Source organism: Saccopteryx leptura, chromosome 2, assembly GCF_036850995.1.
Source record: "Saccopteryx leptura isolate mSacLep1 chromosome 2, mSacLep1_pri_phased_curated, whole genome shotgun sequence".
Lineage (NCBI taxonomy): Eukaryota > Metazoa > Chordata > Mammalia > Chiroptera > Emballonuridae > Saccopteryx > Saccopteryx leptura.
The window spans coordinates 231,743,409-231,765,861 of NC_089504.1; the positions used below are offsets into that span (position 1 = coordinate 231,743,409).

A 22,453-nucleotide genomic window follows, 5' to 3' on the forward strand; every position below is an offset into this window, starting at 1 on the left:
TGACTGTCTCTCCCCGTTTCCAGCTTCAAAAATAAAAATAAAAATAAAAAAATAAGTAAAATAAAATCGTTTATAAACACATATATGCATACACATATAAAATATGTAGAGCATAGACTGATTTAAAGAAAACATACTATTGTTGAATCTATAGTATTTGTCTCCTTCAAGGAACACAATATGAGAAAGACTTTTGTTTTTAATCATGAAGCTCACAAGCAATAAACTAAATTTGCCATGATCAAATTTCACTGGAACCACCAGTTTCCTTGTAGTTTTTAAATCCTCCCTTACTGGGAGACAAGCACTTGTATATTGCCAACTCATTCAACTGGCTCACCTGCTGAATGGAGCCATCTAAAAATAAAACCCAACTGATTCTTAAGATGCCTACTAGCATATGGTAATAGGTGCTGGGTAACCAATGAGCTGACTGATGCCAAACCTCTAAGAAGAGACTTGGCAAGGCCTTCCCTGACCATGTTCCTCTGCAATGCTTCCTAGCAGTGCCCAGGAGGAACAGTAGATGGCACTCTTCACCCTGAGTTCCAGGTTTTAAGGGCTAAGGCATTATAGTAGCTAGACCACAATTGAGCTACTGCAGTAGGCAGTTTTCTGCAGTGTTCTAAAATGCTTTAGATGCATTAAAGAGAACCAAAACACTAAAAATAAAAATCACTAAAGAGCATTTCTATAACTTTAACAGAACCATTAAAAGTATAAAAATTGAACAATAAAATGTTTAAACTATCCATAAACTGGTGTTAGGCAAGCTTCCTAAAGGACTAGAAGTTTCTAATAATCACTCAATGCACAAAGGTGGGAGCTGTAAATTGCACTACAGAGGGGCACCCTTCACACTGTCTTGCTGTGTTAGAGTACCTCTGTCTTCAGTGATAAATTTAATTAAGCACTTTCTCATCCTAGTAAGAGAAAGCACTCATCAGGCGCTGGTTCAGTATGTTACTGTCAAATAACTGCAGCTAGAAACCTCAGGAATCATTACTGTAGTCTACAATTAAATCCAGGAAATGCAAGTTGGATTCAGAAACATCCTACCTCACTGGCTTGCAAAGCGAAGAGTGGTTAGAACATCCCAAAACATTCTTCCACTACCTCAATCTAACAACTCATTGGGGTGCTAAGAGATAAAAGACATGTGTTTTGAAACAGGCCAGTTCCTGGATGCCTGTCTGATTTTATGTGGACTACACCAAGAACTTTCATTTGTAATCCTCTCAAGAAATTTCAAATAAAATATTTTTCATTTATACATGCTCTATGGCAGTGGTAGTCAACCTGGTCCCTAACAGCCACTAGTGGGCGTTCTAGCTTTCATGGTGGGTGGTAGCTGAGCAACCCAAGTATAAATAAAAAGATAGATTTAACTATAGTAAGTTGTTTTATAAAGATTTATTCTGCCAAACTTAGCGAAAATCCGACATAAAGTACTTGGTAAGTAATTATTATTATATGCTTTCACTTGCTGTAACTCTGCTTTATAAATTTTAAAGTAAAGTTAGTTCCCTACTTTATAAATCACTATTACTGTGGAACTGGTGGGTGGCTAGAAAATTTTACTACTAACAGAGATACAAAAGTAGGCGGTAGGTATAAAAAGGTTGACTACCCCTGCTCTAAATGCTCCCTCTTAAAGCAGAGCTCTTCCAAGTGTCATACTTTTTCAACCACAAAGACAATCACAAACTACTCAACTCTATACTGCCAATTCTCACTTTCTAGGACTTATCTCTCTTGATTCAAAGGCTAACATCTGAAGCTAAATGCAGTAAGCATATTCCCTTCCCAAAGAATGTCAGATGGCTCTTAAAATAGTTAAGTCCAGGCCCTGGCCGGTTGGCTCAGCGGTAGAGCGTTGACCTGGTGTGCAGGGGACCCGGGTTCAATTCCCAGCCAGGGCACATAGGAGAAGCGCCCATTTGCTTCTCCACCCCCCACCTCCTTCCTCTCTGTCTCTCTCTTCCCCTCCCGCAGCCAGGCTCCATTGGAGCAAAGATGGCCCGGGCGCTGGGGATGGCTCCTTGGCCTCTGCCCCAGGCGCTAGAGTGGCTCTGGTCACGGCAGAGCGACGCCCCGGAGGGACAGAGCGTCGCCCCTGGTGGGCGAGGCGGGTGGATCCCGGTCGGGCGCATTCGGGAGTCTGTCTGACTGTCTCTCCCCGTTTCCAGTTTCAGGAAAAAAAAAAAAAAGTTAAGACCAGCCAGTTTCTTATTAAAATTTTTTTAACAATGTCAATGTTAACATTAGCTAGTGTTCTGGATCCAATAATTACTGGAAGAGCAATAAGGAAGCATATCTGGGAAGGTTCCTGAACCCTCCCCTCCTCTCCCAGGTTAGCAGCATCAGAGGCAGCAGACCACATGTGGTAGGCAGTAGCACCAGACCAACCTGGGCTGGGCCAGCCTTACTTACCTGTAGATGACAGCAGGGATGCGTTTCCAGGACCTGAAGCTTGCTACACTTTCTAGTTCTTTGTCAGTGATCCAGGCAGGCACTATGAGCTCCTGTGGATAGCTACCACATAGCCTAACAGGGAAGGTAAGAAAGAGGGAGAAACACAAAGTGAGTCAGCATAAAGATGTAGACCATGAGGAGCATTTCTTGAGTCTTGGCCTGCTCAGCAGAACGGGCTGCCTTAAGTGTTTACTTATATATATATCAAGTAATACTATCTTGGATTGTTCCACTTGATGCTGCCTTTTGGGAATCTGCCAATCTTAACTATCAGTGAGAAAAGGGGAGCCGAGGGGTAGTTAGTCGATTGTAACTCTCTGTTGTAACAGATACACAGGTCATTTCTAATTACACAAGTGCCCAGTCCAACTACATAAGTGAAAGTCTGTGTTACCTCTACCAGACCCTCAGTCTTTCAGCTTTTGCAAAGAGAAACATAGATAGAAGGACAAAAGCCCACAATTTCAAGTTTCCAGAGCCTTATAGGATTATTAATGTATTCTTTGAACCAAACAGTGTCCTAATTATAGGTAACAGATACAGCTAGGGGTATGTAGAAACAGTGCAAGTCAGTCTGTTTGCATATATAATCAGAGTCCCATTTAGCCAAGTCAGTAATGTGAATAAGCTACTAATCATAATTTCTATAAAATATACTTCCATAACAAACTACACTCAGGGGGAAAAAGGCTTTGTTTTCAAACATGAAGATACTAGTAGCTGCATGCTGGTCCCTAGGAAGCAGTTTGTCTGATAGGTTTTTTTTTTACCCACGGGACAATCTGCTATCTGTCCATGGGTAAGCCAGTATTCCTTTCAACAGTGAATGCAATTAAGACCTTTAATCCAAATCTTAAAATGCACATACTCCTGCTCCTCCTCCATCACTACCACCACCACTACCCACTTGGCCCCAAACTAGCCTATGCATTACTAGAAGAGGCAGAAAAAACACAAAGTAGCTTAAGAATTGGGGGGAGAGGGATCACTCTACACTAAATATCTCTCTCCTATTCTTGGGTTTCCAGAAGATTAAGTATTAGGAATTTAAAAGCCACTGAACCTAGAGAATGGCTTTATAAACTTTCTAACACCCACACTCCTAAAAATAACCTGGGATACAATGATCATAGTTAATACTCTTACCACTAGTTTTGTTCATTTTACCTTGTATTAAATTTAAAAGTAAATTTTTACAATAGAAAAAAGCTTTTCTATATCCTGAAGATTAGTTTTGAGATCAAACAGCGGACTGAATAGATAAGTTAATTTTTAAAACACATATAAAACAGGGATTTTTTTTTAAACCAACGGCTTTAGAATTCAATTTTTTTTCAACAAGTTTTAATTCACAGTTCTTTTTATTTCACCTTATCTTCTCATCATTATATATGCAATAGTACCTATTAGTCATCTTTAGCAGTTATCTATCTAACGTACTAGTTGCTCACTTATAGATAAGCAGTTTCCAGTATAGGAAAGATGGGTTACACATGAGCAAAGCCTATATATGCATCAGGCTCTCTGAAGCCCCTCTTCTAGTGTCCACATCCACTCTCTGTTTTGACTTATCACTGAGAACAGGCAACAGTATGACAGGTCTATAGCTCCTAATTCTTCACAACACCCCGGGTTCTTAATTTCTTGGCCATGGTCCATGTTGAGAGCTGTGTACAGTACTTAACTGTAGCTCTTCCATTGAAAAATAAAATGCTAGTCCTAGCCGGTTGGCTCAGTGGTAGCGCGTCGGCCTGGTGTGCGGAAGTCCCAGGTTCGATTCCTGGCCAGGGCACACAGGAGAAGCACCCATCTGCTTCTCCACCCATCCCCCTCTCCTTCCTCTCTGTCTCTCTCTTCCCCTCCTGCAGCCGAGGCTCCATTGGAGCAAAGATGGCCCGGGCGCTGGGGATGGCTCCATGGCCACTGCCTCAGGCGCTAGAGTGGCTCTGATCCCAACAGAGCAACGCCCCAGATGGGCAGAGCATTGCCCCCTGGTGGGCGAGCCAGGTGGATCCCGGTCGGGTGCATGCGGGAGTCTGTCTGACTGCCTCCCTGTTTCCAGCTTCAGAAAAAAAATAAAAACAAAAAAAAGAAAAAGAAAATGCTCTGATAGCTAACCACAAATAATTTGAGGCAGCTCAAAGGAAAATGGTATGATTCATGCCTCCAATTACTGCAGGGAAACTTAAGAAAGCTACATTAATTTAAATCTCTTGGACAATTTTTAGAAAAATTTGGATCACAAAAACCACAGATGTTAACTATCCTCCCCACAAAAGTATTTACACCTGTTAAAGAAACAGGTAATGAGAAATATTTAATAAGTTACATTAATAATTAATGGTTATCATAGCTGTGAAGTTAGTTTTAGATCAAAACATATTAAGAACAGAATAATACATATGTCTATTTCATAGAATGTGGAATAAAATTAGACATAAATACTAGCTCCATATTTTATCAATCACTGATCCTATCTTTCCCATGATGTCAAGTGGTAATGGAAACTGCCTGCCTACAGGTAAACACAGTGCTATCTAGACATGCATGTGCCAGGAAGAACAGAGACCCAGAATGAGTAGAAAGGAAGGTTCCAGAATCTTATTAAATAAGGATCACTTATGCCCTGGCCAAGTAGCTCAGCTGGTCAAGTGTTGTCATAATAAGCCAATGTTGTGGGTTCAATCCCTGGTCAGGGCACATACAAGAACCAACTTATGAATGCAAAAATAACAACAAATTGAAGTCTTCCTCTCTCAAATCAATAAATAAAAATCACTTTGTACTTCAGTGACAACAATGGGAACAAAAAGCTAAAGAGGTATTACAAAGTTCATGATTTAGAGTTAGCAAATAAAACTCCTTATGAAAGAAAAAGTCTAAGTTCAAACGTTATGCCACATGAGAAATGAGGTTTCTTCAAAGGCACTGGCTGTGAAACACAGTCTGCAGGGACCCATACAACTCACTTGTACTTCTCATTGATGTTGGAAATTCTCCAGGCATTGATCATATCAAAACCCATTCGCTCCACTTCGTTTTTAAACCTTGATGTCACGTGTTCCCCTAGGAGCCAAAGACAGAGAGTAGAAAAGCAGAAATGAATACCATTTTGTGGAACAGGTGGAATAAAAATAGTTACCCTGCTCAGTTATTTTTTAAGGGGGGGGGGGCAGATATTGTATAAATAAAATAACGTATATTTAGTTTTAGTTTTTAAAAAACTCTCTGTCAGGATAAGAATAAATGAATAAAGAAAGAAATTAATTTTGATAAAGAAGTGATTAGATGAGATGACATCACTACTATCAACTCTGAGGGTAGTTATCACTGAGCTTTTTTTTGCTTTTTTTTTTTTTTTTTTTTTTGTATTTTTCTGAAGTTGGAAACGGGGAAGCAGTCAGACAGACTCCCGCATGCGCCCAACCAGGATCCACCCGGCATGCCCACCAGGGGATGATGTTCTGCCCATCCGGGGCATTGCTCTGCTGTGACCAAAACCATTCTAGCGCCTGAGCAAGAGGCCACAGAGCCATCCTCAGCACCCGGGCCATCTTTGCTCCAATGGAGCCTTGGCTGCGGGAGGGGAAGAGAGAGACAGAGAGGAAGGAGAGGGGGAGGGGTGGAGAAGCAGATGGGTGCTTCTCCTGTGTGTCCTGGCCGGGAATCGAACCCGAAACTCCCGTATGCCAGGCCGATGCTCTACCACTGAGAAAACCGGCCAGGGCCGCTTTTTTTAAAAAGAACAAAAGTGCAACAGAGAGGTTATAGCAGGTCCCTTGGTCCCAAAACCCATGTTCTTATCACTATTCTGGCTGCTTTTTTTACTTCTACTCTCAAAATGATGGTATACACAAGAAATAACATCAAGAGATCACCAAGAATAGTAAAACAGACAGATCTACAACTCCTCATCAGAAACCCTTTGGGCCAGATATCAGAACTTGAGAATTTTCTGGATTTTAAGATGGTACATATATTATAATATTAAGTTAACACTCTCAACAGAGTCTACTTAGTCAAACATTAGTACTTCTACAATGAAATGTGTACATAATTCACAGTAAATGTGATTAATAAAGCAATAGTTTCAAGTCAGTTCAGATCAGTTCAAGCTACCAAATAAAATAAGAAAAATCTCTCCATTTTCAGAGCCTAGTAAAATTACAGAATTGCAGATAAAATAAAAGAGAACTATAATGGCCAGTACCAAGGAAACCTCAGGAAACACAATACTACCAAGTAAAGTACTGAGCATTTGTAATCCGAACATGTGTAACCTTGTCTACATCTGCCCAAATGGATTTGGCTTTCTCTTCCTCAAGACAGTGAGAAACAAAGGCAGAAATGAACCTCACACAAAAATCATTAAATTTGAAATAACTTTCTCCCTTTAAAATTCAGAGTCCTAAGGCAATAATTTTATCTAAAAAAAAAAAAATCATTAACATACAGTGTTATATGTTGTAAAATAAAGGCTGGTGGGGGCTAGGAAAAACCATAATAAAAGCAAAAAACAGACTGTTTTGATGATCAAAGTACAAAGCTTTTGCTCTCCCTGGGAGAGGAGCTTCAAAATAGGAAACAGCAATTACTTAAATGAAGGACAATTCTATAAAACTACTTTCCATTTGAACTGCTTTTCTTGAGCTTAAACTAAACTAGGCATTATATGTTTCCTGAAGAAGAGCTATAAAAAGATGAGGTCCAGACACAGGAAGAAATAATCAGCTGAATCTATTCCATTTTGGAAAAGTTTTAGAAGCGATGTAGGCTTCCAAATAAGAAAAGAGCTATCTGAATTGGGGTGCCATGTGTCTACAAATTGCAAGGAACAGTGACTATCAAGAATACACTGTGACCTGACCAATGGTGTCACGGCAGACAGAGTGTCAACCTGAGACGCTGAGGTCCCAAATTAAAAACCCTGAGGTTGCCGGCCTGAGCATGAACTCATCTGGCTTGAGCATGGGATCATTAACATGATCCCAAAGTTGCTGACTTGGGCCCAATGGTTGCTGGCTTAGGCAAGGGGTCACCGGCTCGACTTGAGACCCACCCTCCCTGCCAAAGGCACGTATAAAAAGCAACAGATGAACAACTAAAGTGACGCAAGTACGAGTTGATACTTCTTCCTCTCTCTTGCCCACTAAAAAAATAAAATAAAATAAATTAAAAGAAAATAAATAAAATATAAAATAAAATAAGTACCATACAGGAATATTTCACTTATAATCCCAATCTAAAAGCTATAAAACTATGGCAACTTCCAAGTTCATTAATTAATAAGAAAACTTTTCCCATCCTATAACACAGCTCCAAGTCTTTGCAAAAGGTAAAAGTCCTTTAATTAATTGTCCTTTATATTAGTACTTCTATCTTAAACACTTAAAATACCCTAAAAGGATCCTATAAATTTAAAGAAATCACTGGCAAAATCATCATCATTACCAGCAACAACCACCACCAACAATTCACTACACAGAACCAAGGCCCAAAGAAAAACTTAAGAGCCACCATCCAGAGCATGAAATTCTAAGCTACACAAAGAAATACATGTATATATACTGTGTAGAAAGCACAGAAAATGTTATTTTAGCCCTGGCTGGTTTGCTCAGTGGTAGACTGTCGGCCCAGCATATGGACGTCTTGGGTTTGATTCCCAGTCAGGGCACATGGAAGAAGCAACCATCTGCTTCTCTACCTCTCTCCCTCTCTTTCTTCCTTTCCCGCAGCCATGGCTTGAACGATTTGAGCAAGTTAGCCCCAGGCACCAAGAAGGACTCCATGGCCTCACCTCAGGCACTAAAATAGCTTGGTTGCCGAGCAACAGAACAGCCCCAGATGGGCAGAGCATTGCCTGGTAAGGGGTATACTTGGGGTGCATGCAGGAATCATTCTCTCTGTCCCCCCACCCCTGCTTCTCACTTAAGAAAAATTTTTTTAAAAAAGTTATTTCAAGTTTCTTGAGAGCAAGGGGTGAGTTTTAATTATCTTTGTAACTTCTAAAGCAGTGACTTCATAAACTTTGAAACTATCACAACCCACAGTAAGATTTATTTTCGTATCACAACTCAATACATGTTTATTTTAAAAAGGTTTCACAAAACAATACCCTCACTTACTAAATGTGTAATGCCATGTTGATATTTTGTCTTAAATGTTACATTTCATACTTCATTTCTTAAAATTTTGATTTTATGACCCACTTAGTGGATCACAACCTATAGTTTATTTATTCATTTTTTAGAGAGAAGAGACTGAGAGAGAAAAGGAGGGAGGAGCAGGAAGCATCAACTCCCATATGTGCCTTGACCAGGCAAGCCCGAAGGGTCTCGAACTGGCCACCTAGGTGTTCCAGGTTCATGCTTTATCCACTGCGCCACCACAGGTCAGGCACAACCTACAGTTTAAAAACCATTGCTTTCTGAAAAAAATATAGCCGCAGACCTTACAATACATGAATTCAATTGGCCTTTTGCCAAACTGTATTAGTTCACTTAAGTTTATTCAGCCAGAAAAGTGAATATGAAGCACATATATTGCTGTATTTCACTTAAGAATTTCCCTTTCAGAACTCTGATGTCATTACTCAACATTAGATGAGATATAATATCCCAATTTCTGTTAAATATTAGGGTCATAAATTTTTGTTTGGCTTTATATTTCCATTTCAACCTTTCCTGTCTGCCTCTCCCATCACCCATCCTCAAATGAGGATTTGTTCCTTTTTAACATTTAGTATTTCTTTTTAAGTTGAGAGGAGAGGAGATGGTGAGACAGACTCCCATATGTGCCCCAACTGGGATCCACTGGCAACCCCATCTGGGGCTGATGCTCGAGTACCGAGCTATCCTCAGTGCCCAGGGCCATGCTTGAACCAATCAAGCCACTGATTTCGAGAGAGGGAGAGAGAGAGAGGTAGGGGAAAGGGAGGGGGAGAGAAGCAGATGGTTGCTTCTCTTGTGTGCCCTGACCGGGAATTGGACCCGGGACATCCATACACCAGGCTGACACTTTGTCCACTGAGCCACTGGCCAGGGCATATTTAGTATTTTTTGATACCGCAAATATAAACAGTCCAGCAGCTCTTGTTTTTGTGCAAATGAAAACTTTTTAAATCAATAAGTCCCTTTATCATAACCACAGTGTTAATCAGTAGTCTAAAAAATTTTTCCCCCCAAAGAAGTCTAGCTTCTTGACTAATTCTGAATATTCAAACAGCTTAAACATTAGGCCCTAACTCATGTCAGGAAGAACAGTACCAAAGTCAGAGAAAGTGAGAACTAGCCCTCCCAGATGTTCAAATATGGAGGGAGGAAGCATTCTCTTCTATGAATAAAAGTTCCAGTACAGTTGTCTAGATGTATAACTAGTGAACAGCAGTCAATTCGGAAGACAGACTCTACTGGCAAGGGCTTTTTTACTTTATACCAAACAGGCAGCTGCACAACAGTGTAAGACTCAAAAGAGGCATACGCTGTTCACGGTTAAACAAGATGTGCTTAATTGGCATTTCACAGAAGAGGTCGGAGAAGTGGGCCGGATGCTTACTATAATAACTTGCCCCATCATCTGTTAGGACTCCAGATTAATGCTCAAGTACAGAATGCTCACCAGGAAGGCCATTACAATGTGCAATAAAAAAGTTGAGCATACGGGAGATCAGCTTTAAGCTTTTAGCCCATTCCTTTTTTAGAGTTTAAAATGAAGCTAATAGCGGAGTCAAGAGTTTTGCAATGGCTTTCACAAGTTTCACAGATGAACTCCCATAGCAATGTTGAGACTTTATCCAAAGGATATTAAGACCAAAAGACCTGGAGCTGTGGCCACAGTATTGCTGGCTGAACTATGACAAATTCAATAGCCAGAAACTTAGATTTTAATGAATACAAGGCAATGATGTAATTTTCTTAATTCCCTCCTCTCTGACACATTTTACTTTAACAGGAGGGCAGAGAAGAATCCATAAAAGGCTTTTCTAACTGCTGAAAGACTTGACTAACTTCTACATCTCAGCCAGTCTTATGCTTGTGAGCTCATGTGTTGGCGCAGATAATACAAAGGCATCACTTTGAAATATTTCAAATACTGTCTTATCCTAAAGCCAACTTATAAGAATGTGGTTTTCTGGTATGCTCACTTCGATGAGTAATGATGTAACCACCACCAACACTCAGTAATATTGGGAGGAGACAGAAGAACCAGTTTGACTGGCTTTAAAATGCCACCACGGTATTTTTAACAGCAAGTTTTTCCTCTGTACTCCACAGTGAAAAATACATAAAAGGAAAAAGCCATATATACACACTCACGCAGACCAAGTCACTGAAATACAGTAAGATTCCATGTGAGTGGTAGCAGATTAACTTCCACGTGGACTGTATATACTGGGAAGAAACAAAATACAACTTTTACTTATAGAGTAAGTTCCAACCAGTTAGTTACAATGGCATGGCATCATCTTGTATATTCATAATTTCCAAAATGTTTTCACAAGCACGGCACATAGTAGTTACTCAAACATTTTACTGAATTGAACTCCCTAGCATAACAAATTTGATCTTCAGTATACCCAAATCAGCCGGGGCAGAAAGAATAGGAGTGTTCCAGTTTGAAAAGCAAAGAAAACTAAAATACAGAGAGGATAAATGGCTTACCCAGTCTTGTTTTTTTTAATTAAATCATAAGAGTATAGATTTTATTTCAGTTTGTCTAAGTTCCTAAGTCAATACTTTACCCACCAAATGCCTCTATCCATCACAAACCCATGAAAAGACAAAGGACACTGTGAACATCTGTAAGGCCTGGGGGCCAAAGAATACCAAATATTATCAGGAAGAGAAAGACCTGGGACCAAAGTCATCCCAGCTCAAGACAAAGCCATCCATAATTAAAAGACTAGAGAGAAGTTCTGACTTAGCATGTCTTAGGAATATCCTAAGAGTTAGCTCAAATCCAAAAGAAATAACTAAAACTATCAAGGGAATAAGGAATCATCTAAAAACCTGAGGAAATTCAGTGTGTGGTTGTGACAGAACAGGTTAGTTTGAGAAAGCAAGCATTGTCAACTAAATGCTGGCAACCCAAAACTAGAGAATGTGTTTGGAGTTAGGAGTCTTAAATCAGATGTACACATAAGAGTTGTGCATTTCATTGTATATAAAATTTTAACAAAACCTTTAACAAAAACCTGAAAAGAATCAGAAACAAAAAAGTAAATAAAAATAAAAAATAGAATGGCATCTCAACAAAGAAGGGAAAAGAAAAGGAGAGATGCAATGGATAAGAGAGTGAAGTGAGAGATAGTTGAAAAGCATTCTCATAACCTTCCAAGGGTTGGTATGGTTTCTTACAGGTGACTTTGGGTTCCACTGTTCTAATCGCTTGAAGGAACCTTAGATTCCTGAGGCTTCCTGGAGTCTCAAGGGCAGGGACCTCTGTTTTTCATCTCTGTATCTGAAGCACTCCACACAGTCAGGTCTCAATAGCTGAGAACTGGGTTTAAGTTCTAGCTGTCACTACTTAACAGTTGGACTTGGCAACAGGCATTACCTTTTAGTCTCCTTTTCTTTGGCTCCCAAAACAGAGATACCAGCCTATCCTGCCTGTTTGATAAGATCCTAAGGGCCAAACCAGAAGACACATCAAAGCATCTTTAAAAATAAAATGATGCTTATGTTTGTTATATTTATATTACATTTGTTTTATTTGAACAAGAATATAAACCAAAAACTCCTACCAGAAAATGAGCCAGGAACAAAATGATGTGAGCACAGCCAGATTAGCCTCAAATATTTAAAATGATCCAGGGTAGAAAGAACTGTTAAGATTGAAGATTCAGGATTAAAAATTGAGGTTTAAAGATAAAAGTCCCAAGAGTAAACCTGATTAAAAGAAAGCTCACAACTATTCAACTATTCACTGCTTAGGAAAGAAATTCAAGACTTTGCTCCCAAACTGGACATACTAAAGATTCGATGTTGGACCAGCAAAGTTCTATTCATAACAACATAAAGTTCACAGACAACTACGCATTCATGAGAAATAACATGAACTGAGTCAAAGCCGTTTCAGAGGGAGAAAGATAGTAAGTGGGACAAAGAGTTAATGGGGAGTCAGAAGTAAGGGTTCCAGTACAGGGTTATCTGTCCTGAAGGAAATCACCTGGCTACTCTGGACCTCTGTTTTATCATCTTGGGATAAAAGGGGTAACAATAGATAATCTATGATTTAAAAATTCAAAGATAGTGAAAGGCCATTTTGTATGCCACTATTATGTAGACTAACTTCATACTTCTATACCTTGGTTCATGCTACTTGCTCTATCATTCATTTCCCCATTATCTAATCAATGAACTCTCACTCAACCTTCAAAATCTACTCAAAAGCTACTTCTAACATGAAGACTTCCCAGACCTGTATACAACACTCTTGGCTCCTTCCTACTAGACTTCCAAAACACTCATCAAATCCTACTACAGTTGAGGGTTTTAGGCCCAGTAGATAGTGATGTCCAATTTCGTGTTCTTTCCTTCCCCTGAAAGGTAGAAAATGGGTTCTACAGAGCTTAGTAGAATGATAAGCATGTGCTAGGTGCAGAATAAAATATACATTGATTGAATATATGAATGCTTAGGAGTCCCATTGTTAAGGGTACCTCAAGTAGCAGTTCCATAAAGCCACCATTTGCATATTTTAGAAAGGCCTACCTGGTCTGCACAGGTCTCCATGTTGCTCTTTTTCACTGGCGTAGACCTCCATGCACCAAGCATGGTATGCAAATGAGAAAAGATCTTCTATTTTAGCAGGTGGTCGGATTGCATTGTTCAGCCTCTTAAGCCACTCTTGACACTGCTCAAAAGTTGAAAACTGACACCTTTGCAAAGCCAAACAAGGATGGATGTCATTAGAGAAGAGAGAACAATGAAATCTAAGGGAAGCCACATTTCAAGAGTGCCTACTCATGGTGAAGTGATAACTACAGTCAAGAAAGCTTCAGAGGTGATCATTCACATGTTTACCTTTTTTTTTCACAGAGACACATAGAGAGTCAGAGAGAGGGACAGACAGACAGGAACAAAGAGAGACGAGAAGCATCAATCATCAGTTTTTCGTTGTAACACCTTAGTTGTTCATTGATTGCTTTCTCATATGTGCCTTGACCGTGGGCCCTCAGCAGACTGAGCAACCCCCTGCCCAAGCCAGCAACCTTGGGTCCAAGCTGGCGACCTCGGGGTCTCAAACCTGGGTCCCCCGCTTCCCAGCACAACGCTCCATCCACTGCGCCACTGCCTGGCCAGGCATGTTTACCATTTATAATAACAGCAGGCCAACAAATTGTAGCCAGTGGGGCAAATGTCCAAAAGAAAAAAAGAAATCTAGACATGTGTAAAACTTATTTTGTTAGACTAATGTCAATTATTAAAGTAAAATGACAGTGATTCCATGAGTGGAATTTCATTCTAGTTCTTCCATAAAAGCTTTATAGTTTTCCCTCTCAAGAAACATGTTTAGAGAAGTTTTTTGTTCCATTATGATATATTGGGATGAGCTCAAATCACAGCAATACTTTTTGCCACATAGGGAGTAATTTCAAAGTCTGTCTATTTAGCAATTAAAATATATAGGATCTATAGTCAGCAACTTTAGATTCAAAATAAGATATATTACATTATTCAGTTGTGACCATGTAGGTAACAAAATAATTCTTTTTTTTTTTTTTTTTGTATTTTTCCGAAGTTGGAAACGGGGAGGCAGTCAGATAGACTCCCTCATGTGCCCGACCAGGATCCACCCGGCATGCCCACCAGGGGGCGATGCTCTGCCTCTCTGGGGCGTCGCTGTGTCGCATCCAGAGCCATTCTAGCGCCTGAGGCAGAGGGCACAGAGCCATCCTCAGTGCCCGGGCCATCTTTGCTCCAACGGAGCCTCAGCTGCGGGAGGGGAAGAGAGAGACAGAGAGGAAGGAGAGGGGGAGGGGTGGAGAAGCAGATGGGCGCTTCTCCTGTGTGCCCTGGCCGGGAATCGAACCCGGGACTCCTGCATGCCAGGCCGACACTCTACCGCTGAGCCAACCAGCCAGGGCAACAAAATAATTCTATTATCATTTTCAGAATATATAACTAAGAGGTTAAAATAATTAGTGTAAAAATAGTTTACCTTTCCAAATGCAAACAGTGTTTAAAACTGAGTAACTAATAAGCAAGCTTTTAAAACTGTGAGTTGTAGCCAGTATCTATTAAAAGTGAGCCAAATCTCAATGGCTAAAAAGCAACTATAAATATTTAACATACAAGCTAGGAGGTCACTTAAATCTCTCTCCTGTCCCAATCAATGTGGCTCATCAATATGTCAACATACAATGTTTACTGGCACTCCAGGATAGGTCAAAGAGAAAATGTAAAAACTTGGGGAATTTAAAACTTGCAGAGCTACTAAATTTAGAAAGGCAATTCAGGCATCATTTTGCAACTGTTATAGTAAATATTAGATCAGATAAAAATATTAATGGGATATGAAATCTATGGAGAAATTTGATGAACACCAGAAATTCTGCATTATCTTAAAGTGCCTCCCACAGACTACTTATTAGTTGCAAGGGAGAAAATTTAGAGATTATATAGAAAGCATATGACACCTTGACAGAGTGATCAAAATTAACATCACCAATAAGGGACAGATGTACACTGTTAGTCTACAGATGTAATACAATACCCTGGAAAGGACACAACCTCATACATATAGTATAAAAGCTGAGAGTGTTCAACCTCAATTAAATCATAAGGAAGCACTAGACAGACACACAATAAGAAAGAGACTATTAAAATAAAAGATAGTATTCTTCAAAATGTCATAAAGACAAAAGTGATGAAAATGTTCCATATTAAAGAAGGCTATTGAATCATGACAACTAAATGTGGTAGCTGACCTTGACTACCTGCTGTTCTGATCCAGTTGGGGGTAGGGGCAATGCTATAAAGGTCATTATTACATCAAGTAACAAATTTGGAACATGGATAGTAGGTTGGATAAAAGTATTTTAAGTGTAAAATAGTGAGGTTGATAATGATACTGTGATTATGTTAAGAAAATATTCTTATTCTTAGGAAAGCACACTGAATTGTTTCAAGGTGAAGAGCTATGATTATATAAACTTCCTTTTAAATCGTTCAGTGAAAGCACCTCTCTCTTACACTCTCTCGCTCTCTCGCTCTCTCTCACACACACAAAGCCCCAGCAAATGCTAGAGTAAATAGGGTAAAAAACATTAACAATATGTGTTCTTTGTACTATTTTTAGTTTTATATTTTTTTTAAATTTGAAATTATTTCCAAATAAAAAATGTTTAAATACTTTTCAAATAGCAAAGTACCCTAAAATATTTCAGACACTAACTACTCGGAAAAATATTCCTAATAAGGATGATCCTCAAAAGCTGTTCTTCTGTTACCAAACCATGGATCCATTCTTTAAAAAATATTTTCCACACTAAACAGCAACATGAACATATCACATACCTGATAACTTTGCAGTCTTTGCAAGTCAAATGAAGCTGAAATATATCTCGGCATTCAACGCTTTCTATAAGCTGTAACGGAACCTGTAATTAAAAGTGATAAAGTTCCCTTAGTTAAAAAGGCATTGACCCTGCAGTTCTTCAATGTGTCCAAGAAGAGTGAGGAAAGAAGCAAACAGAACTACAAACTTATCTGATCAATAGTATTCAAGTGATTTACTACTGAGTGAATTAGGATTTCCCTTTCTCTTTCTCTAAGTCAAAGACCTGAGTCATGAAAAGGAGGTACCACCTCTAGAAGAACAGGGAAATACATCATCTCTCAGGCATCAAGTTCACAAGCTCATCACTCAAGACAGTACTATTTGAGATGCTATAGCCAGCTGACATTTGTAATGACACAGAAGCTGAAGGGAACCAGAATGATAATCCTGTCATGTTTACAGGGAAAAAAAACCAAACAAACAAAAAACCCCCTGCAGATCAAAGGGCTAGTGGAAGTATATTTGTCATCTGGCCCAAATGTCAAAGTGAGTTTGTGGGTTTGTGTTAGCAAAAGGAGCATCTTGAAAAAGAAGGAAGTTTATTGCCTGCAGGTTGCACAGAAAGGACAACAGGACAGTAGCTGCTGGCCAAACTATGCTCAGTACAACAGACCTACAGGTATCAAGAACGAAGGAGCGGGCCACACAGTGAGCAAAGGTCCTAAAACTAGCTAGCTCTAATTTGTTTTAAAAGACCAGTTGAGAAGCCCTTTTTGCCAAGTGAGACTTGAAGTATGAGCAAGCTAGAATAATTTTCTCCCTGCCAATTAGGTCAGCAGACTCTACTGAATGAACACAGGAGTAAACACAACAGTAAAGAGGATCAAAGAAGGGAGACAGATACAATGAGAAAGCATCTGAACAGGGTGACAAATCCTCAAGTTGACATGATACTCCTTCCCCTCTTCGTCTACTCATCCTAGCTCAACCCCTGGCTTCAAAAAACAATTTTCAAAACTTCTAAAGAAGCCTGGTTAAAAAAAAAAAAAAGAAAGAAAAGTGGATACTCTCGTTCCTGGGAAAAGGTTAGACGACTTCCTCTTATACTATTATCATGCTAGCCAAAATATAGCTATGGGAGTTGCAAGTATCATTCAAACAATTCATGTTTAGCATAAGAAGAGGGAGACACTCTTCTCCAATACAGAGAGAAACAAGGGAGTGCTACCTGCACAGGGTGGCCCTCATGTTAGCTCAGCCATTTTGGAAACCTTGTCCCACCATGCAGTTGCCAAAGTCAGCAAAGAACTCTTGGAACACAGATGTGGGAATCAAAAATAAGCCCAGTGCTGGGCATCTGGGACAAAGTAACAGAAACTGGGGCAGGTATTTAAAAAAGAGAAGAAAGCAAAACTAAATTCAAATACTGGCTATGAGTTTCAACCAGGACAAGAGCCTTTTTGCTTAGTCCATAATCTATAATCTATAAAGTTCCCTGACACTTGTAATAGGACTGGAAGTAAGAGAAAGACTATGAAATCTTGCCAGTCTTCTGAGAGGAAAAGAAGCATTGGCCCTCTGTTTTTAAGTCCTTAGCCCCAAGGTGCTGTGAGAAACTGTAGCTGATGCAGCTAAAAATTCTTTCAAGACCTTGTACCTCTAAGAAGGAAAACAACAACAATATCAGTAAGGATAAACTGGAAAGGAGAAACAGGAGATTAAGAAGAGAACACTGATTATTCTCAGGACAGTCCTTTGGGTGCTCTGTTACACCATCATATTGTTGTTCCTTTTTTATGTACTCCCCCTCCCTTTTCCAATCCCCTCAGCCCCCTCACACAAAAAAAAGTGTCTGCAAGACTGACAATAAAGAGGCTTGAGTTCTAACCTCAATTTTCCAAAATTTTACCTGCTTCCAGTCTTCCTTGAAGGAGCTCCCCACCAACCTGTATACCACCAGTTTCTGCTTTTTGAACCTCAGATAGTCACAACTACAGAATTCCCAGGTTCAGGAAATGGGAAGAACCTGGGGTGAGAGAGTGAGCTTTACAAATCCAAGCGGAGAGGCTGCTATCTCAGCAGTCACCTGCACCGGGATCCCCTTCAATCACTTGAAAACTAATACTAGAAGCAGCTGCTGGCAAGAGTGGACACCAGCCTGTGCTACTTAGCTACACAGAACAGGTAAGTTTTACATCCCTCCTATTGGACCAGAGTCCAAAAGCCTATGCCCAGACTTTCAGAATATGAATAAAACACCTTAGAGCATGCAAAAAATTTGCTACCTAAAATGCATTTGATATACAAATTTTCATGTATTTTAACATTGCAAATTTAAATAAAAAGAATAAAAATGTTGGTTGCTAATACACAGATACTAGAAACCACCACATGTACTCATCATAAGTACAGAAAATAGATTTTAATGCTCATGCAGACTGTTACATGCACTGAAGCTTAATATGCAGGAACATATAAAAGAAAAATACCTGATTTTATATCAAATGAACATCTTCTTTTTTTCTTCTCCTTCCTACCTCAATGTTCCCATTTTCACTGTTCCCTCCACAGAGTACCTCCTTTTCTAAAAAGACACAACTGTCCTTCTTTTCCTCTTCATTTCAAATCATACTAAGTTTCTCAACATTTTTAAAGGCTCACTCCATGCTTTAAGTTTTTCAACTTTCCTCACATATGAAGAAAATCTCTTACCATTTCTGTTAACTAAACATACCCAATATCCAATCTGATAGGCAAACAATTACAGATTCAAGAGTCAGACCATTTGCTTCGCCTGTGGTGGTGCAGTGGACCTGGAATGCTGAGATCACCAGTTTGAAACCCTGGGCTTGCCCAGTGGTCAAGGCAAATACAATAAGCCATCAATGAACAACTAAAGTGAAGCAACTGTGAGTTGATACTTCTCATTCCCCACCCACCTTCTTTCTCTCTGTAAAATCAAGAAATAAAATCTTTAAAAAGAGAAGAGAGAGAGACTATTTTACTGCCCAGAAAGATTAGCCACCACACTATAAGACAGAGACAAACTCAGGACCATAATCCAGGTCTGTCCTCCAACTCAGGCTCCTTTCATTATGTATCCAGTGCGCCTTTCTTCCTCTAAGTTTGCTCTTCCTGATTGCGTGAGCTCTACTTTAGTTTTTCTTTCATGATTAAGGCCTCTACACCAGGGATCTTCAAGAGAAAAACAGAATTTAAACCAAGGTCCCTTAGAGGCAATTCTATCCATGGAAAAGTAATAAGAAATCTAAAGTCACATTCAAATACTCTCTAGCCCACTGATTCCAACCTTTTATAGCAAAGAATTTTCTTGCTATTTTCTCCTCTACCTTCTAGATGCCAGGTAATTCCATCTCCCTTTACAGCACTCTTCGTCTTATAAATTCCACCAAACTCATGCTTAAAACAATGCATCAAACACACCCAGTGCTGTTAATTTCTCAAAAGGCCCAAAGTTACATCATGAACACCAAAACTCTTCAGAGCATCAATCCAAAACAGCAGAAGAGCAGCAGTTAGATTCAGTAGACATGCACAGGTGCTAGAGAGCCACAGCACTTGTCCCATTCTGGGGTGTGTGTGCGCAAGCACGTGCACATCTTTATTATTTTTAAGCACCAAAATTTAACAGTGGGATAATTTCTACTTTTTAAAAACAAATGTCCTTTTTATAGCCTGAATGGGAAGTACTGATCTTGTCTACACATTTGAAGTAAAAATGATTGTAACTAAGTGAAAATAAAGCAAGTAATAATTCTAAACCTAAAATCTAATAAACTGTGGAATATGTGGGCACTAAATCTCATTTAAAACCTGCCCTAGAAAGATGACTGTTACAAGTTAAAAACACAAGCATTTTATTGCTCTCCTATGATATTTATAATCTACTCTTCCAACATTGGTTTCAAATGTCTCTGCTGGTATATGAATGCTAAGGCCAAAGTGCACTAAGTGTTAATAACCTCTTACTGATGTTTGGGGAATCGATTTTTGCTGTACTACAATTAGACAATGAAAAGTGTGGAAAAATGCTAAGAAAGGTGTTTTCAGTTGCTACACTTCCCCTTCTTCCTTAGGAGCATTAACAGAACAGCCTGGTCATGGCTGGGTAGCTCAATTGGTTAGAGCATTGTCCTGATACGCCATGGTTGCAGGTGTAATCCCTGGTCAGGGCACATACAAGAATGTGTGAATAAGTAAAACAACAAACTGATGTTCTCCCCCCACCCCCCAAAAAAATAAATAACAAAAACAGAACAGCCTAGAAACAGAAGTTTTAATATCCTTTTAAATACTAATGTTGATTTTACAAATGATTTCTAGTTGAAATTCAGTTTACATTTTTTTGAAGGCCATAATTCTATCTGTTTATATATAAACTGTGGGCTTTATTCTCACCCCACAAACTGTTCTCATTATAAGGTACCATTAGAACTCTGTCTAGTAAGAGGGAAGGAACTCATGCAGAGAGGACACGTTTTGCTGACTTGCAAGGTGAGCATCTAGCATTGAAAACCAATTTGTTCCAAGCACATGTGCAAACCGTGCTTGGTTTCTCATGCTACTTACTGGGATTTCAGAAGCAGTAGATTGAGAGGCAGTCTATTGAATTACACAATAAAAACTGTTTTAAACTTTCATGAATTCTACTTGAACATTTACTAGTTTATAAATCAGCTGAGCATCAAAGTATGTAAAAATATAGTTTGGGCAAAGCACAGAGTAGGAAGAATTCATACCCTAAATGCTACTAATGAACTCTTCTACAGAGGTTTTTACCCTAGAAATTGAAATCTTGATATCCAGTAAATATGTACGGATTAAAGTAAGATGTTTATGGTATCAAAATCTACATACTTTTGCTCGATATGCTAGGAAATTAAAAGAGAATGTATGTGGGCCCTGGCTGGTTGGCTCAGCGGTAGAGCATCAGCCCAGTGTGTGGAAGTCCTGGGTTTAATTCATGGCCAGGGCACACAGGAAAAGTGCCCATCTGCTTCTCCACCCCTCCCCCTCTCCTTTCTTTATCTCTCTCTTCTCCTCCCACAACCAGGGCTCCATTGGAGCAAAATTGGCCCGGGCGCTGAGGATAGCTCCATGGCCTTTGCCTCAGGTCAGGGGTCCCCAAACTGCAGCCCCCTGAGGCCATTTATCCGGCCCCCACCACACTTCCAGAAGGGGCACCTCTTTCATTGGTGCTCAGTGAGAAGAGCATAGTTCCCACTGAAATACTGGTCAGTTTGTTGATTTAAATTTACTTGTTCTTTATTTTAAATATTGTATTTGTTCCCGTTTTGTTTTTTTACTTTAAAATAAGATATGTGCAGTGTGCATAGGGATTTGTTCATAGTTTTTTTTTATAGTCCAGCCCTCCAACAGTCTGAAGGACAGTGAACTGGCCCCCTGTGTAAAAAGTTTGGGGACCCCTGGCCTCAGGTGCTAAATGGCTCCGGCGGAAATGGAGCAATGCCCCAGATGGGCAGAGCATCACCCCCTGGTGGGCATGCCAGGTGGATCCAAGACGGGTGCATGAGGGAGTCTGTCTGCTTCCCCACTTCTAACTTCAGAAAAATAAAAAAAGAGAGAGAATGTATGTGATGAATAATAACTAGAATTACAGTGGTGCGTTGCCTACAAATATCAAATTATTGATATATATTGTATACCTAGAATATATGTAATCTTGCATACCAACTTTACCACAATAAAAGAAATGTTAAAGAGAATATATAATATCAGGTAGCTATTTAAAACTTGATGGTAAGTTACTTTATAAAGTACTAAATATCTTGATTTAAAAGTATACAAAATGATGCAAACTGGAGCATACCACAATATATACCGGCACATGTGGCCTTTGATCGCTGAAATGTGTTTAATTTAGATTTAATAATCTTTAACAGGAGTCCCTTGGTCTCACATTTTATTGAAATACTTATCTTCTGAGGGAGGAAGAAAGGGAGGGAGAGGCAACATCACCAATTCTCTGGTCTCCATCCAGCACCTAGCAGGAGGAGCCACTGTTTTCTGGGGTAACTAACTTGTGATGCAATTAATTTATTTGTACAGAGAAGTCCTAGTCTCTCTCAATATGAAATATTTAAAGTCATAGAAATGTCAAAATACTTCTGCACAATCATCTTTCTATACCTAGCCATTATCCTGGGCTTTTACAAGTGACAGCAGGCTCTATCCCTTAAAGTGCTATAAGGCTATTTTAAAAACACTTTTAGTGAGGAAATGAGCCAAAAGTATGTACAGTGGTAATATTTCTTAAGCATATATCTCAATCACAAAGGGGGACCAACAATTTCAGTAAACAACCTACTTATACAGCTACTATTAGACAATAACATGGGCCTGTTACACAGGTACATTGTTTTAAAATAAGCTTTAAACCTAAAAAAAGTTTTAAAATGATCTAATATCCATTTAAAGCCCATAATTAACTTCA

The 22,453-nt window shown here is 39.4% G+C and overlaps 1 protein-coding gene across 10 annotated transcripts in view; it reads right to left on the minus strand.

Moving 5' to 3' along the window:
• Window positions 1–22,453, minus strand: part of MTMR3 (myotubularin related protein 3) — a 141,513-nt gene that overhangs the window by 24,142 nt on the left and 94,918 nt on the right. For 6 of the 10 annotated variants that reach the window (XM_066370522.1, XM_066370527.1, XM_066370526.1 and 3 more), the window contains 5 exons: window positions 20,569–20,601; window positions 15,996–16,078; window positions 13,188–13,354; window positions 5,445–5,541; window positions 2,434–2,547 (listed from right to left, as the gene is read on the minus strand). In XM_066370522.1, the coding sequence (XP_066226619.1) occupies window positions 2,434–2,547; window positions 5,445–5,541; window positions 13,188–13,354; window positions 15,996–16,078; window positions 20,569–20,601 (494 nt within the window). The remainder of the gene's footprint in view (window positions 1–2,433; window positions 2,548–5,444; window positions 5,542–13,187; window positions 13,355–15,995; window positions 16,079–20,568; window positions 20,602–22,453) is intronic. The other 4 variants (XM_066370529.1, XM_066370528.1, XM_066370525.1 and 1 more) reach the window with 1 other exon arrangement.